At 46.6% G+C, this 16314-nt stretch overlaps 2 protein-coding genes and 1 pseudogene across 4 annotated transcripts; 2 read left to right on the top strand and 1 right to left on the bottom strand.

The window, feature by feature from the left end:
- Positions 1-1147: 1147 nt before the first annotated feature.
- Positions 1148-2197, top strand: Tomm7-ps4 (translocase of outer mitochondrial membrane 7, pseudogene 4; annotated as a pseudogene).
- Positions 2198-6748: 4551 nt separating this feature from the next.
- C10H17orf114 (chromosome 10 C17orf114 homolog) lies at positions 6749-8065 on the top strand. Of its 2 annotated transcripts, XR_010055404.1 has the most exons (3): positions 7256-7338; positions 7470-7536; positions 7792-7918. XR_010055404.1 is itself a non-coding variant. In XM_063270032.1 (2 exons), exons 1-2 carry the CDS (start codon positions 7266-7268, stop codon positions 7953-7955), a joined length of 237 nt encoding a protein of 78 aa, XP_063126102.1. In that variant the 5' UTR covers positions 6749-7265; the 3' UTR covers positions 7956-8065. The 2 variants fall into 2 exon arrangements, 1 of the variants encoding a protein (XP_063126102.1); XM_063270032.1 differs by lacking the exon at positions 7470-7536 and having other exon boundaries at positions 6749-7338; positions 7792-8065.
- A 4773-nt stretch (positions 8066-12838) lies between these two features.
- On the bottom strand, positions 12839-15205 carry Psmb6 (proteasome 20S subunit beta 6). 2 transcript variants are annotated; one of them, XM_063268842.1, is made up of 6 exons: positions 15045-15205; positions 14588-14655; positions 14115-14246; positions 13865-13994; positions 13148-13292; positions 12839-13054 (listed from the first exon to the last, which is right to left on the bottom strand). In XM_063268842.1, exons 1-6 carry the CDS (start codon positions 15141-15143, stop codon positions 12990-12992), a joined length of 639 nt encoding a protein of 212 aa, XP_063124912.1. In that variant the 5' UTR covers positions 15144-15205; the 3' UTR covers positions 12839-12989. The 2 variants fall into 2 exon arrangements, with proteins under 2 accessions (XP_063124912.1, NP_476440.2); NM_057099.4 differs by having other exon boundaries at positions 12839-13034; positions 15045-15169.
- Between the last annotated feature and the right edge of the window lie 1109 nt (positions 15206-16314).

The raw sequence follows: 16314 nt of genomic DNA, 5'->3' as shown, positions 1-16314 counted from the left end.
ATTAGATAGGATACCTCTATGTTAGTGGTTCTCAACCTGGGGGTCGAATGACCCTTTTTTCCTGGATCACATAGCAGATATCCTGCATATCAGATATTTATATTACAATTCATAAAACAGTAGCAAAATTACAGCTATGAAATACCAATGAAAAAAATTAAATAATTTTATGGTTGGGGATCACCACAACATGAGGAACTGTATTAAAGGGTCACAGCATTAGGAAGGGTGAGAACTACTGCCCCATGTAGTCCTGGCTGGCTTTGAAATCACTACATAGATAAGGCTGGTCTCAAACTCAGAAGAGATATGTTACCTTTGGCTCCAGACCCTACACACACACACACACACACACACACACACACACACACACACGCACACACGCACACACGCACACACGCACACACACACACAAAGTATTTTTAAGTTAAAAAATATATATCCAGCTGGGCAGTAGTCGTTCATGCCTTTAATCTCAGCATTTGGGAGGCAGAAGCAGGTGGGTTTCTTTCTTTCTTTATTTATTTTGTATGTGCATGGGTACTTTGCCTGCATGTGTGTGTGTGCACCATATGCATGCCTAATTCCTGTGGAGGCAAGAAGTCAGTGTGACCCTAGAACTAGTCTTACTGTTGTAAACTGCTATGTAGATGCTGGAAATCGAACCTAGGTCCTTTACAAGAGCAGCCAGTGTTCTTAACTACTGAGTCACCTCTCCAGCTCCTCAGGTGGATGTCTATGAGTTCAAGACCAGCCTGGTCTACAGAGCGAGTTCCAGGACAGCCAAGTCTACACAGACCCTGTCTTGATCCACCTCCCTCAAAATAAGAATATATATATAGAAAACATGTATACTCAGAAGCTCATAGCAGCATTATTGCTAATAAGCAAAAAGTGGAAAGGAATTAGATGGTGGTGGGGCATAACTTTAATGTCAGCATCGAGAGGCAGAGGCAGAGGCAAAGAAACTGATCTCTGAGTTCTAGGACAGCTGGGGCTACGTAGTAAAACCCTATCTTGAAAAAGCCAAAAAGAGAGTAGAAAGGAGACAAATGGACACCGATGAAGATATAATCACGCACCACTCTATTCAGCCATAAAGAGAAGCTATGTACACGGTCTTGGTTGTGGGGGCTCATCGTTCCGCTGGTCAGTCGTCGCCATGGTGAAGCTGAACAAAGAAGCCAAACAGAGGCTGCAGCAGCTCTTCAAGGCCAGCCGTTTGCTACCCGCTGGGGCTTTATTCCTCTCGTGATTTACCTGGGATTTATAAGGGGTGCGGATTCTGGAATGCCTGAATCATCAGTTTTAAGCCTACTTTGGGGATAAAGGACTGTTCGGTCACCTGGATTTGGACGCAATGCAACATGGAAGGTGTGTGCTCCGACTGGATAAGAAAGGAGACATCTCAACATATCTGTGGCAGAGTGGAGTCTGCACTGACTTATGATAGGCTATCGGAATAAATATTTTTTTTTCTTTTTTTCGGAGCTGGGGACCGAACCCAGGGCCTTGCGCTTGCTAGGCAAGTGCTCTACCGCTGAGCTAAATCCCCAACCCTGGAATAAATATTTTTAACAACGTTAAAAAAAGAAGCTATGTATTGATGCATATACTCCTCACATGAAGGAACTTTGAAAAGATTGAGCTCAGTGAGAGAGACAAAAGCCATGTTGTAAGACTCCACAGGACATTTTTTTACTTTCCTCCTTGATGAGACTGAATACAGGCAGAAAGCAATTCACCGGAGGTGTGTAGTTAGTTTGTTAGTTAGTTGTTAGTTAGTTAGTTATTGGCTCCTGGTTTAAGGGAAAACAGTCCACTGCAGAAGGAAAGGTGTGGTGGTGGACTGTTTGCTCATTGGGGAGACCAGAAAACAGAAAGGTGAATATTGATACTAAGCTGGCTTCCTGTTGTTTCCCTTTGCTTCACTGCAGGACTCCAGTGTATGGGGTGAGACCGTCCACATTCAGCACAGGCCTTTCTTCTGCAGATCGGGGCTGGGGAAGATGGCTCAGAGGTTAAGAGCACTGGCTTCTCTTTCAGAGGTCATGAGTTCAATTCCCAGCAACCACATTGTGGTTCACAACCATCTGAAATGGGACCTGCAGCCCTCTTTCGGTGTGTCTGAGGACAGTTACAGTGTACTCAGAAACACATTAAATAAGTAAATCTTCCTCAGATCAGTGTCTCTGGACAGCAGAGTCGTGAGTCACACTTGTATTCTCAGCTGAGACCACTGAAGATCATTATGAGTTTGAGGCCAACCTGGGCTACAAAGTGAGGTTCTAGCCTTAAAACAAACAAACAAACAAACAAACCAACCCCATCTCTGGAAACATCCTTATAGGCTTGCCCAAAGTATGCTCATTTATGCCATAGGCGTTTTGTTGTTGTTGTTGTTGTTGTTGTTGTTGCTGCTGCTGCTGCTGCTGCTGCTGCTGCTGCTGTTTAGAGGCTGGTCTACAGCTTGCTCTGTAGATCAAGCTGGCCTGGAATTCAGAGATCCACCAGCCACTGTCTCCTCAGTGCTAGAATTAAAGGTGTGCGCCACCACAACAAGCTCAGGTGAGTTTTCTTCATTTTACCTGTATGTGTGTATGATATATATACCTGTATGTGTGTATGATATACATACCTGTATGTGTGTATGTATACCTGTATGTCTGTATGAAATATATACCTGTATGTGTGCATGATATACATACCTGTATGTGTGTATGAGATATATACCTGTATGTGTGCATGATATATATACCTGTTTGTGTGTATGAGATATATACCTGTATGTGTGCATGATATATATACCTGTATGTGTGCATGATATATATACTGATGTATGTCATACACACATACACCAAGAGCAGGAAGAAAAGGAGGTCACAAGAGGGCATCAGTTGTCTGTGGGATTGAATTGGAGGTATGGGGGTGGGGGAAATGAGAGCTGCTCTGAGTGCTAGAAACTGAACCAAGGCCTTCTGTAGGAGCAGTAAGTGCTTCTAACTGCTGAACCGTCTCTTTTGCCCTGCTCTGGGTGGTTTTTAATCTAATCAAATTGACAAATTATCCATCACTGCTCTAAGCCCTGTTCCGGGCATATTTGGGGGTGGGAGGGTAGGCAGGGAAAAGACGGAAGGGGATGAGCCAGCTGTATTTTGTATTATTATTATTTGCTTCAAAACATAGCAGGTAAGTATCTTCTCAATATAGATTAACCTAAAGAAAGAACACAACAAAACAAACAAACAAAAAAAACAACAAGCCTAACCATCACACTATGGAATTCTCAGGATAAAGAAAGTCCACAGAGAAACAGGAAATAGATTAGTGGCTGTCAGAGATAGGGAGAAGGAGGATTGGGGAATGATTTCTAATGAGTACAAGGGTTTCTTGAGGGTAATGGAAAATCTAAAATTAGTGGTGATGGTTATATAACTGTGTGAATATAGCAAAACCACCATGGAATTCTGTCTTAAAAGGGTGAATTGTATGTATGTTCTGAATTACGCTGTGATAAACTATAAACCACACAAACCGTTACTATAGATAAACCATTATGCTGAAAGAAAGCAAACAAATGAGTAATGGAGTATGATTGCATTTACACCAAGTTCTGAAACAGACGAGAGCAACTGATAGCAATGGAAATCAGACCAATCGGTTGTCACCTGAGGCAGGGCATGTGGAAGAGATTGACTGAAAAGGGCATTCTATGAGTGAAATTTCTAGAATAATGAAATGTTCCGGGGCTGGGGAGATGATGTCTCAATAGATAAAATGCTTGCAGCACAGGCATGAAGACCTGAGTTCAGAGGCCAGGTAGCCACACAAAGGCCAGGCCTGGGGCCTGGGGAGAGGTGTCAGTGAGTGTGCATACGTACCAAGGCATGGTGGCAGGTAACCCCAGCACTTTGGGGGCTAATGACAGGAGGATCTCAAGAACTCTAAGTTCAGTAAAGAGACCCTTCTTTACTGAGTAAGATGGAGGGGAGACAGTGCGATGGCTCGGAGGGTAGAAGCACCTGCTACAAAGCCTGACCGCCTGAGTTTAATCATTGAGACCCACAGGGTGTTAGAAGAGAACTGACTCCAGCAAACTGACCTCTGACATTCACACAAACTTATGTGGTAGCACACTCACACGCCCCTCCCCCTCCAAACATGCACACAGAATGAAGTGTAATTTAGAAATACGATGAAGAATGATAGAGGAGTTACCTGATGTTAACCTCTGGCCGATGCATGCACACATGCATGAACACACACATACACACATGCACACACACATACACACATACACACACACATGAACACACACACATGCACATACATGAACACACACATACACACACGCATACACACATACACACACATGAACACATACATGCACATACATGAACACACACACAAACACACACACATACACATACACACATGCACACACATACACACATGCACACACACATGAACACACACATACACACATGCACACACACATGAACACACACATGCACATACATGAACACACATACACACATGCACACACATGCACACACATGCACACACATGCACACATGCACACACACATACACACATGCACACACACATGCACACATGCACACACACATGCACACACACATACACACATGCACATACACATGAACACACACACATGCACATACATGAACACACACACATGCACATACATGAACACACACACACACACAAACACACACACATGCACACACACACACGCACATACAGACCCCTGAAATGTCTGATTACAAAACTCAGTGAAACTGTATGGTAAGATATGGGTGTTCAAGATGTACATACTTAGTGTCTCAGTTCAGTTTATGTTGATATATTAAAGACCATGACCAAAAAAGCAGCTTGGGATGGCATGGCTTCCATCCCAGCACTCAGGAGACAGAGACAGGACAGTGTGGTCTACATTGCGAATTCCAGCACAGCCAGGGCTACACAGAAAGACCTTGTCTCAAACAAAACAAAATGGAACCTTTCTTTGGCTCACACATCCCAGAGACTCATCCACTGATGGAAGCCAAGGCAATAACTGAAGTGAAAATCGTGGAGGAACACTGCTTCCTGGCTTGCTCCTCCACTTTGCTCAGTTTGTTTTCTGTGACATCCCAGGACCACTTGCCCAGGCCCTCCCACATCACCCATCGAGAAAATCCTCCCACAGACTTGCCTACAGGCCAATCTGAGGGACAGCCTCTTCCCAGTCCAGATTCCCTCTTCCCAATTGTGTCACAATGACAAAAAATACTCAGGCACATGCTTAGTTTCAATATGGTTCTTTTCTAAGAGGTAGGAGGAAGGTCTCGATGGACAGTCCACGCTGGGGTTGAGGTAGAAATCCTCTGCTTCCAGCCTTTGAATATTGCTGAAATTTCAAGGATGCACCACCCCTGTCAGCTCACTTTAAAAACAAAAAAACAAAACCCAATGTGTGGTGGTTTGAATATGCTTGGCCCAGGGAGTGGCACTATTAGGAGATGTGGCCTTGTTGGAAGAAGTGTGTCACTGTGGGAGTGGGCTTTAAGACACTCATCCTAGCTGCCTGAAAACAGTCTCTTCCTGGTTATCTTCAGACGAAGATGTACAGAATTCTTAGCTCCTCCAGCACCATGTCTACCTCGACACTGCTTTCTCAGCTTTCTGCTGAGATAACGGTCTGGACCTCAGAACCTGTGAGCCAGCCCCAATTAAATGTTGTCCTTTATCCTGGTATCCCTTCACAGCAATGGAAACCCTAAGACGCCCACCCAGTGTGGTATCCCTCACCTATAATAGCAGCACTTGAGAGACAAAGGCAGAATAGCAAGAGTTCAAAGCTACCCTTGACTACATAGAGAGTTTGAGGCCAGCCTGAGCTACACATAACCCTGTCTCAAAGAACTGAACAGGCCAGGGAGGTAGTGGTAGATGCCTTTAAATCAAGCACTCTGGACACACAGGGAAGTGAATCTCTGTGAGTTTCAGGCCAGCCTGGTCTACAGAGTGAGTTCCAGGACAGCCAGGGCTACAGAAAGAAACCCTGTCTCAAAAATCCAAACCAAACCAAATCAAACCAAAACCCACATATGTCTTATAAAGAACAGACATCACTGACAGGGAGACGGGGTTTGAGATGTATGAGACTGTGCACTTCACTGTGCATCTTCACTTTGTTTTGGGCATCTGACACAATTGTAAAGACCTTCTCTCTCAGTGACCCCCTTTCCTCATCTGTAAAATCAGGATAGTAACAGCGCCTCCAAGGATCAGCAGCCGTAGAGAGCCCTTGCCTCTTGTAGAGAGACCTTGGGCAACACTACGAGATCCACACTGTACTACGGTAACAATGACAAATGACAAACAGCACAGACAAGCTGCCAAACCAACTAGGCTTGGTGGTGTTTGCCTGTGATCCTAACAGTGAGAGGCTGAGGCTAAGAGTATCACCAAGAGTTCCAGGCCGGTCTGAGTCACATCGAGAGACCCTGTCTCAAAACAAAACCAAAAACAAAGATACCAGGCCATTGGGGTTGGGGATTTAGCTCAGTGGTAGAGCGCTTGCCTAGGAAGCGCAAGGCCCTGGGTTCGGTCCCCAGCTCCGAAAAAAAGAACCAAAAAAAAAAAAAAAAAAAAAAAAAGACACCAGGCCATTTAGTGAGAATGCATTTTTCCTCAGGATAAAGTTTCTCATGCTAAAACCTTAGTATTCCTTAGTATTTTTTTTTATGCCTTGGGCCTTTTAAATTTGCATCCTAAAATAAAAATTAAAAAGAAAAGAAAATGGCAAATGGCGACAGCGAGGAGAGAGTTCGGTGATGGAGATCTCGCCCTGCATACAGGAGACCCTGGGTTCTGTTACCAAAGGTAAAAATTCAGAACGAGGCAGATTCCCATTCTCAGCAGTGTGTAGCCTGACCCCAAGTTGAGGGGTATCGCACTACCAGATTTTCATTGTCCTGGCATACTCTGGGCTGCCTCTGGCATGAAATGCCTCCCAACATCCTCCTTTTACATGGGGATAAAAGAACCCCGAATCAAGAGGGCACCAAATATAGGTATTTGAATGGGGTATCCCCACCCTTTCTCCCCTCCCTCTCCCCCCTTCTATCCCCTGGCGCCTATAATCACCGGGCGGTCTGAGGCTAAGTGGTAGTTTTGCCCACTGTGGGGGGACTTGAAAACCACACCCCTCCCCCTGGGCCCTCCTGGCCCTTCCCAAAGTCCCAGTCTCCACTATTGAGATGGGTCTGAAGGGGGCTTGGTGTTTCCCATGCTGTGGGTGCCGGAGACAGCGGGAGACTGAAAGGGAAACAGGTAGGGGGTTATACTGGGGGGAAGGGCACACTGGCATGAATGGGGGGTGGGGAGATATACACTCAGACCAGGATAGGAGAAGGATCCTGCTGCCTGCCTAGGTGGGAAGTGGATATCTCTTGTCTCCTCAGGGCTGCCGGAAGGTTTTGCAAAATGGAAAGATGGAAGCCTGTGGTAGAGTGCGAGAATTTCAAGATGGTGATAGCAGATTACTGCCTCAAGCATGGGGTGCTTTTGAGCAGGAGAGGGATTTGGAGCGGTTTCTCTACAACAGCTCGAGCCCTATCTTGGGGAGGCTGGCCCCACTGCAGATGCTCCCTCTCGGCCACCCTCTTGCTATCTGGACCTGTTCACTCCTTTCTTGCTTCCCTCACGGCTGTGGTGGGACGTGCAGGGGAGCTGAATCCCGACCTACCCCTTCCAACCCTTCTTCCTCTTCTGACCCCCTTTTAGGCCTGGAAGCAGCTTCCCCTCCAGATCCTAGTCCAGCTGTAGCCCCCAATGTGACTGGAGAACTGCCCTCCCCAGAGGCTGGTGCCTACTTAAGCCGGAAAGCTCGACTCTCCTTCCGCCACCAGCTGCATGATGTGGCATCAGCAAATGACTCTACCATTTGAAAAGCACAACCAGGGGCTCAGCCTCCAAGAACTCTTGGCAACCTCGGACACCACGTTCTCAGTGGGCCCAAGTCTGTCATAACCTCATTAAATTCGTTCGGAGTTGCAAAGGGTTGTGTTTGAGTGTTGGGTGAGGGTTACTGGGGACCAATAGACCAGGTCTGGGGTACAAGGCTGAGGTGGAAAGTGTCTGATCAAATGGGAATGGTGGTTAGGAGGCAGATCCCAAGTATGGCTGATAGGAAAGTTAAGTTTGCTGAAAATCAGGCTTCAGAGTTGAGTGTGAGGAAAGTGAACTGGGAGAGGCTGGGGGTGGGCAGGACAGAAAACAGAATTAAGGAGTCTTTTTTTTTTCCTTTTCTTTTCTTTTCTTTTTTTCCAGAGCTGGGGACCGAACCCAGGGCCTTGTGCTTGCTAGGCAAGTGCTCTACCGCTGAGCTAAATCCCCAACCCCGGAGTCTTTTTTATCTAGGGCTGAGTTGAGGAGATGACCCAGTGGGTAAAGATGCTTACTGAATAAGCTTGAAGATCTGAGTTGGGGGTTGGGGATTTAGCTCAGTGGTAGAGCGCTTGCCTAGCAACCGCAAGGCCCTGGGTTCGGTCCCCAGCTCCGAAGGAAAAAAAAAAAAAAAGAAAGCCTCATGCTCATGTGGGGGCCCTGGGAGCAGTCAGCAAAAAGTCCCCAAGAACTAACAGGGCCTAGTGTGTGCCCCACAGGTCTGATTCTGTTGGGGATTTGGCTCAGTGATAGAGCGCTTACCTAGGAAGCCCAAGGTCCTGGGTTCGGTCCCCAGCCCCGGGGGGCAGGGGGGAAGAATCTTGAAGATCTGAGTTTGATCACTGAAACCCTTGTAAAAAGCCAGATACCCAAAGCACAGCTGTAATCCCAGCACTCCTACAGAGAAGTGGGAGGTGGAGACAGTACACGGTATAGCAAGAAACTCGCTAGACCGGCCTTAACAAGGGAAAAGAGAATTGCAGAAGTTGTCCTAGAACTCCACGTGTGCTGTGGCATGAACATGTGTCACACACACACACACACACACACACACACACACACACACAGATGTCTTCAGACCTCCACATGTGTACTATGTCATGTACCGCTCTCTCTCACTAAATAAAACCTTTAAAATGTTGGAAGAAGGGTGAAAAGAATGTAAGAGATGGAGAATAGGAAGGAATGCTGAGAGATGTTTTTAGGTGACACGGTCTTTGAACTCATGAACCCACAGAAGTTGTAGGAGAAGGTACTGGCAATTGTGGTCTGCTAAGGGAGTCAGTTTTCTCTGGGGGTGTGGCCCCTGGTATGTTTCCCATGCTCCAGTGCTCCAGTGGACTGCTCCATACCCATTTACATTCAGGCAGCACTAAGAGACTCAGTGATATCTCTCTCTCTCTCTCTCTCTCTCTCTCTCTCTCTCTCTCTCTCTCTCTCTGTGTGTGTGTGTGTGTGTGTGTGTGTGTGTGTGTGTGTGTGTGTGTGTGTAGATATAGATGACATGAAACTAGAAGAGGGACATGTTGGGGAGGGTCCAGAACTGAGAAAGAAGGCACAGTGCGGGGTGGATATGATGAAGGCATAGTGTGCAGATGTAGCAAGTTGTCAAGGAAGAAATTTATATTTTTAAAAATGTAGTGTCGGGCTGGGGAGATGGCTCAGTGGTTAAGAGCACTGACTGCTCTAACAGAGGTCCTGAGTTCAAATTCCAGCAACCACATGGTGGCTCACAACCATCTGCAACAGAGATCGGGTGCCCTCTTCTGGTGTGTCTGAAGATGGCAACAGTATACTTATATCAATCAATCAATCAATCAATCAATCAATCAATCAAAAAAAATGTAATGTCTATTCCCAGCTAGGCGATGATGATTTATCAGTGAATCAGGAAGAATTTCTTCTTGTACCCAGTGACTTTGTGGTAAAGACAGGTCATAGCAATTTTTTAAAAAAAGCAAGCAGGCTAACAGGAAATAGAAATTAGGATGGAAATCAAACAAGGCAGAGAATGAGTCAGGGGTCAGGAGCTTTTCCTTAGTCAGATCAGAGAAGGCTTTCCTGATGAGGTGACCTCTGAGCTGAGACCATGGTGATGGCAGCTGGGGGAAGCCGGAGATGCGTCAGTGTGGGTCGTTGGTTCTAACGGAGCAGTCTGGCTCTGCTGTAAGGCATTGATAGTCAGGGAGGCCGCCCATGTGTATAGACAAGCGATAGTTAGGAAATCTCTAACTTCGGCTCAGTTCTGCAGCAAGCCTTGGATACTATGAAAAATAAGTTTTCCTAGGCACCAACCATGGCTCTTGTCTAAAATTTCAACACTGGGAGGCTAAGGCAGGAGTGTTGCCACAAGTTCCAGGATAGCCTGGGCTACATAGTGAGCTCTAGTCTGAGTGAGATGTCTTAAGAGACTTGGGGAGCTGGACATGGCAGCACACACCTGTAACCCAGCACTCTGGACAGCAAAGAAGGGTCATTAGCTCAGGGCCAGCCTGGACTACAGAAAAAAACCCTTGTCTAAATTAATGGGACAAAGATGTAATACAGTTGTAAATTACTTGTCTAGCATTTCAGATCTCATCTCAAAACAAAAATTACACAATCCACCCGGCAAATATCTAAATACAAAATCCCATAAACTCTAGAAAACAGAAAAAGCGCCAGTGATGACTGTCAAAGTTGGGGCAGCTGTCTGGCTGTTTCTGTCACGGTTAAGTAGCTAGGCATAGTAGTAGTAGTAGCAGTAGTAGTAGCAGTAGCAGTAGCAGTAGTAGTAGTAGTAGCAGTAGCAGTAGCAGTAGCAGCAGCAGCAGCAGCAGCAGCAGCAGCAGCAGTAGCAGTAGCAGTAGCAGTAGCAGTAGCAGTAGCAGCAGCAGCAGCAGCAGCAGCAGCAGTAGCAGCAGCAGCAGCAGCAGCAGCAGCAGCAGTAGCAGTAGCAGTAGCAGTAGCAGTAGCAGTAGCAGTAGCAGCAGCAGCAGCAGCAGCAGCAGCAGCAGCAGCAGCAGCAGTAGCAGTAGCAGCAGCAGCAGCAGCAGCAGCAGCAGCAGTAGCAGTAGCAGCAGCAGCAGCAGCAGCAGCAGCAGCAGCAGCAGCAGTAGCAGTAGCAGTAGCAGTAGTATACTAGTCTAGGTGGAACAGCAAGGTATTGAGGAATGTCTTTGGGGGGGGGGGGTTGTTACTAATTGTTTTGAAGCAGGGCCTCTGTAGATAGTCCTGGCTAACTCTGAACTCTCTATGTAGACCAGGCTGACCCCAGACACCCCTCTGCCTCTGCCCAGTATTAAAGGTGAGCGGTACACTTGGCCTGACACTTAGGACTGTGAAGCAGAGAAGCAGCGTGGCTCACACTCCCTCACACAGACCCCTGAGGCTGCTCTAGGGCTGAAAGACTCTGTAAGGGCAGGCATGGATGAGGTCGGGGAAGAGATGACTAGATACTTGCAGTGTTTAGAGCTGAACTGTTAAGTACAACAGAGGACTTAGGCGGGACAGCTAAAGTATTCTTAGTTAAATGTTAAGACAGAGATCCCTTTCTGCTCTTTCACTTAATTAGCACCTGACGGCTTGTGATGGTTTATACTGTCAACTTGGTGTTTAGAATCACTGTGGGAGGAAACCTCTGGGCAGATCTGTGAAGAACTGTCTAGATTACCTAAGGTGGGGAGACCCATTCTAAATGGAGGTTCCACTGTTCCATGGGCTGGAGTTCTAGATAAATGCAGAGGCAAGCAGTGCAATCCACTGTTTCCTGCTCATGGGTACAGAGTAACCAGCGGCTTCACACCGTGATAATCTCAGACTGAGCTGTAATCAACCTTCCCCAAGTTGCTTGTTAGGATGTTTTCTCTTCCTCTACCCTCCTCCCATAGGACTCATCCTTTCTGCCCTCTGAACAGTGTGTAGATGCGGCTTCTGACTCCCTGACCAATGGACTAGAGAAATAAGACTGGAAGGTGGAGTCACTGAGGCACCTCTGAGCTCCTTTAGGTCCCTGGTTTGAATAGGGATAGCTGCAAAGGAGCTGGAGGCCATCCTCAGCCTTCTGAGGACTGTGATTTATAGAACTCTCCAAAAGCACTCCCTATGGCTGCTTTCTGCCACTCATCATCCATATTTATTCCCACTTGTAGACAAGTCACATTGCTGTAAGATTGTTAAGTGACAGAGGGAAAGAGGATCACGAGGCTGGCCTGGGGACAGTTTTAATCTCTGGGTCAGCAATCACCATGATGATCAGCATCAGACTGAGCAGGGGAGGTGACCCCATTCTAATTCTGGGTTCTAGCTTGGACTTCGGCCACTGCTGCAGTCCCTAACCAACCACATACTGGCCGTTCAGATACCTGGGTATGTAGAGTAAATATCATCTACAGAAAGATGCAGAAACCACCACTCCCAACCAAGTACATTAGTATACATCTGTGATCTGTGCACTCAAGAAGCAAAGGCAGGAGAATTGCCACAAGTTCAAGGCCAAACTGAACTGTAAGTGATCTAGTCTCAAAAAAAACCAAAAAAAGCACAAACCAAGAACAAGGGGGCATGGCTCAGTGGTTAAGACACTGGCTGCTCTTTCGAAGGCCTGGTTCAATTCCCAGTACCCACATGGCAGCTCACAACTGCCTGCAGCTCCAGTTTTAGTAATCTGGCACCCTTACACCAACATACATGCAGGTAGAACACCAGTACACATAAACTATTTTATTGAAAAAAAAAAAAAAAAGAGAGAATGCAATCAGTCATCCCCCAAAATAATCCAATAATAGTAATAATAAAGGAACAGAGAACTAATAAACCTTCCTTGCCTCTCTAATTCCTACTGTGCTCAGTGCAGTAGTTTGCACAAGAGAATGGATGTGAAATTGAGAGAACGTCCACACAGGTAGGTCTTTGACAATCTGTTTATTAGCTTGTGCGTCGGGATGGGAATCCTAGGCTTCAGGGAGGTGGCAAAGTGGAGATGGTGACCTTGGGGATCTGGTCTCCCAAAAGCACCTGCCGCTCTACCCCCGACTGTTGAATGGCTGCCAAGCGGATCACTCCTCCACTGGAGCCATCCCGTTCCATAGCCAAAGCAAGAGCTGTAGAGAAAACAGGGAGATTGGGTTTGGAATTAGGTGCTGAAACTAAGGAATCTTGGCATGGCTTGGGAATGAGGGCTGAGGTCCACAGGCGTAGAAGCACAGATTCTCACCATTGGCAGTGAATTGCAGACATTCATCCTTGGTCATGCCTTCCCGATAGGTAGCATCAACATAGCCATAGATATATGAGCTCCCGGAGCCTCCGATGGCAAAGGACTGTCTTACCATCATACCTCCCATGGGAACAGAGTACACCTGCCAGATGGGAGGGAGAGGAAAAGTCACCAGTTGCACCCTTCCCCAACACGTATACATTCACCTGTCCCTTTTGATTTTGGTCTGGGGAAAGTTAATGGTAAGGTAACGACAGACTTAAAGTGTCTGGAGTGGGGACTAGGGATGGCCCGGATGGTAAAGGGTCTGCTAAGGCAAGTATGAAGACCTGATTTCAAATCCCGAGCACTTATGTAAAAGCTAGGCATGCCTATCTGTGACCCCAGCTCTAGGAGAAGGGTGGAAGGGGTATGATCTCTAGAGCTCACAGGATAGTCAGCCTAGCTAAAAGGAAGCTCTATCTTCAGTGAGACTGTCTCAAGAGGAAGACAGCCCTGGTAGACCTCTGGCCTTCACACACCCTTGCCTGCAACTACATGCAAACATTCACAAGAGTTATGTGCATACTGGACAGACAGACAGACGACAGACAGACAGACAGACAGACAGACAGACAGACAGACAGACACACACACACACACACACACACAACATGGCTGAGGGGGTGGAGCATCAAAGCTGTGACTCCAGTGTTCTGGTGAGGAGGGCCTGACCTGCCCTCCTTCTTGAGGGTCCCAGCCTGCGATGATGATTCCTGCCATCAGATCTTCTCTGTAGCGGTAACACATCTCCTTAAAGAGACTGGCGGCTGTGTGCACTAGTGGAGGCTCGTTCAGCTCAATACTAGAAGGTGGGGTTGGAAGGTCATAGAGAAAGCAACATCAGGATCTGGAGTCAGGCCTTCTAGTGCCTTTATTTTCCAGAGCCCTTAAGATAGTTGTGCCTCCCCCTGCCCCCGAGCACCTGTGGAAACCAAGCTGGTACGTGACAGCATCAGCTACTGCTTGGGTATCAGCTGCCGAGCCTGAGCGGCAGCAGAAGATGTGATCGTGGATAGGGGTCAGCTTGTCAGTCACTCGATTGGCGATGTACGACCTGCAGGATGGCGGAACAGTGAGAAGGAGCCCATTTGCCGTCCTCCTTCACCACATCACTGCCTACTCCCTCCAGCTTCAGGGATAGAAATACTGTTACTACCTATTAGTTCTTGAGGCAAATGAAGCTGGAAAATGGACACCAGACCTTTATTAGTAGTTCACCAAAAGGTGAGGGGAATTGGAAGCCACAGAATTGGGAAGAAATCCTTATCATCTCTAGGTAGAGGAGAAACTTCACTTGCCATAGTGGTCAGAGGAGGGTAAGGACGGGATGACAGGCAGGAATGGGGTGTACGTATGGAGTAGGAGAAACAGGAAGGCTTTCTGTTTTGAGCTCACCCAGTGGTTGTTCTGGAGTCTGCTCCTAGAACCACGCCCCCGTCAAATTGCACAGCCATGATCGTGGTCTGGGAAAAATAGTGTAAAATGGGTAAATCTGAGTCTTATCTCATTCTCGAGCACAGATCAACCGCAATGATTCCTCACCCGGGATTCTATAATACAAGATTCGAACTCCGCGAACCTACTATCAAATCTTATGGGGGGCTCAACACTTTAGAGAATATAAAAACTCCAATCTCCAAAGCCCAGGATTCAGAATCTTATGCTTCAGTCCACTGTTCACCTCTCATCACGAAAGGTATCGCCCCATTCCAACATCCAAGGAATCCCTCTCCTCTCGCAGAACAACTCTTCACCTCTTCCCCAACACGCTAAGTCCAAACCCACTCGGGCTTCATGTTTTCCCTCTCGTCAGGCCTAGTACATGTCTTTTGAACTCTAGCTCTTTCCTCACCCCTGTGGAGACTTCTCGGTTTTCCCAGTCTGGAGTGAGCGCCTCCGGCCCAAAGGCCGGTGCAGAGACGGCTCCACGAACAGCTAAGGCGGCCGCCATCTTCCTCTTCTACAGCTGCCACAAAGCAACGGTCGTAAAGCGCTCCGTCACTCTCTTTAGTACGTCTCTGCGGCCTTCTGGGAGCGAAGCTGGTTGACGGCAGAAGGGAAAATACAGAGGAAAGAACTGTCGTTAGCGACAGTGATTACTTTACGGCAGTGTGTCAAATTACAACGACCAAAAAAAAAAAAAAAAAAAAAGACTGGTATAGGGAGGGGAAAGCGGGGCGGAGCCTCTTCTCTTAAAGATGTACCTAACCAGAGGCTTGTGGCTCCCTGAGGCGAAGTATAGTTGCAAATGAAGCCTAATTTACATTATAAGTGTGTGTGTGTGTGTGTGTGTGTGTGTGTGTGTGTGGTTGTTGTTGGTTTTTGTAACTCTATTATATAGTCTGGAGTATGAAGGTTTTGTAAATAAAAACATTGTGTAGCAAAGTTAACAGGTAGGATTCGCTGTAACCTGATTGTTGTCCTGGTTCGAAAAGCCCACAGGATAAGAGTACAAATTGGAATGGTCAGGTTGTGTTTTCATTAGTCCCGGGTCCATACTAAGCAGTGTATGCTAGGAGTTGATTTCCGAGTCTCACAGGAACTTTTGAGGAAGCTACAATTGTTTTCTGGAGTATCTATACCCCTGGACAGTCACACCTGCCATATCTGAGGGTTCCCACCTTTAAGCGTTCTCACCAATGTATTATATTTTTATTTTTATTTTTTTTAAAGATTTATTTATTCATTTATTATATATAAGTACACTGTAGCTGTCTTCAGATACACCAGAAGAGGGCATCGGATCTCTTTACAGATGGTTGTGAGCCACCATGTGGTTGCTGGGAATTGAACTCAGGACCTCTGGAAGAGCAGTCGGGTGCTCTTAACCACTGAGCCATCTCTCCAGCCCGTATTATATTTTTAAATCATGCTATTCTAGTGCATGCAGGTGTGATCGCATGATTTTCGATTCCCCGAGTAATTAGTTAAGCATATTTCCATGACTAGTGAGTCATTTGTGTATCTTCTTTGAAGTAATGTCCATTCAAGGGTTTTGCCCATTTTAAAAAGGAATTGCCTGAGTTTTATTATTATATTGTGTTATTTTATATTTTAGATACTAGAAACATCAGATATATGATTTGCAGATGTTTTTCTACCAATGGATTATAGTGAAAAGT

This window comes from Rattus norvegicus, chromosome 10 (assembly GCF_036323735.1).
Source record: "Rattus norvegicus strain BN/NHsdMcwi chromosome 10, GRCr8, whole genome shotgun sequence".
NCBI classification, from domain to species: Eukaryota; Metazoa; Chordata; class Mammalia; order Rodentia; family Muridae; genus Rattus; species Rattus norvegicus.
The sequence above is the reverse complement of the archived record's forward strand: the minus strand, read 5'-3'. Positions and strand labels throughout refer to the sequence as shown.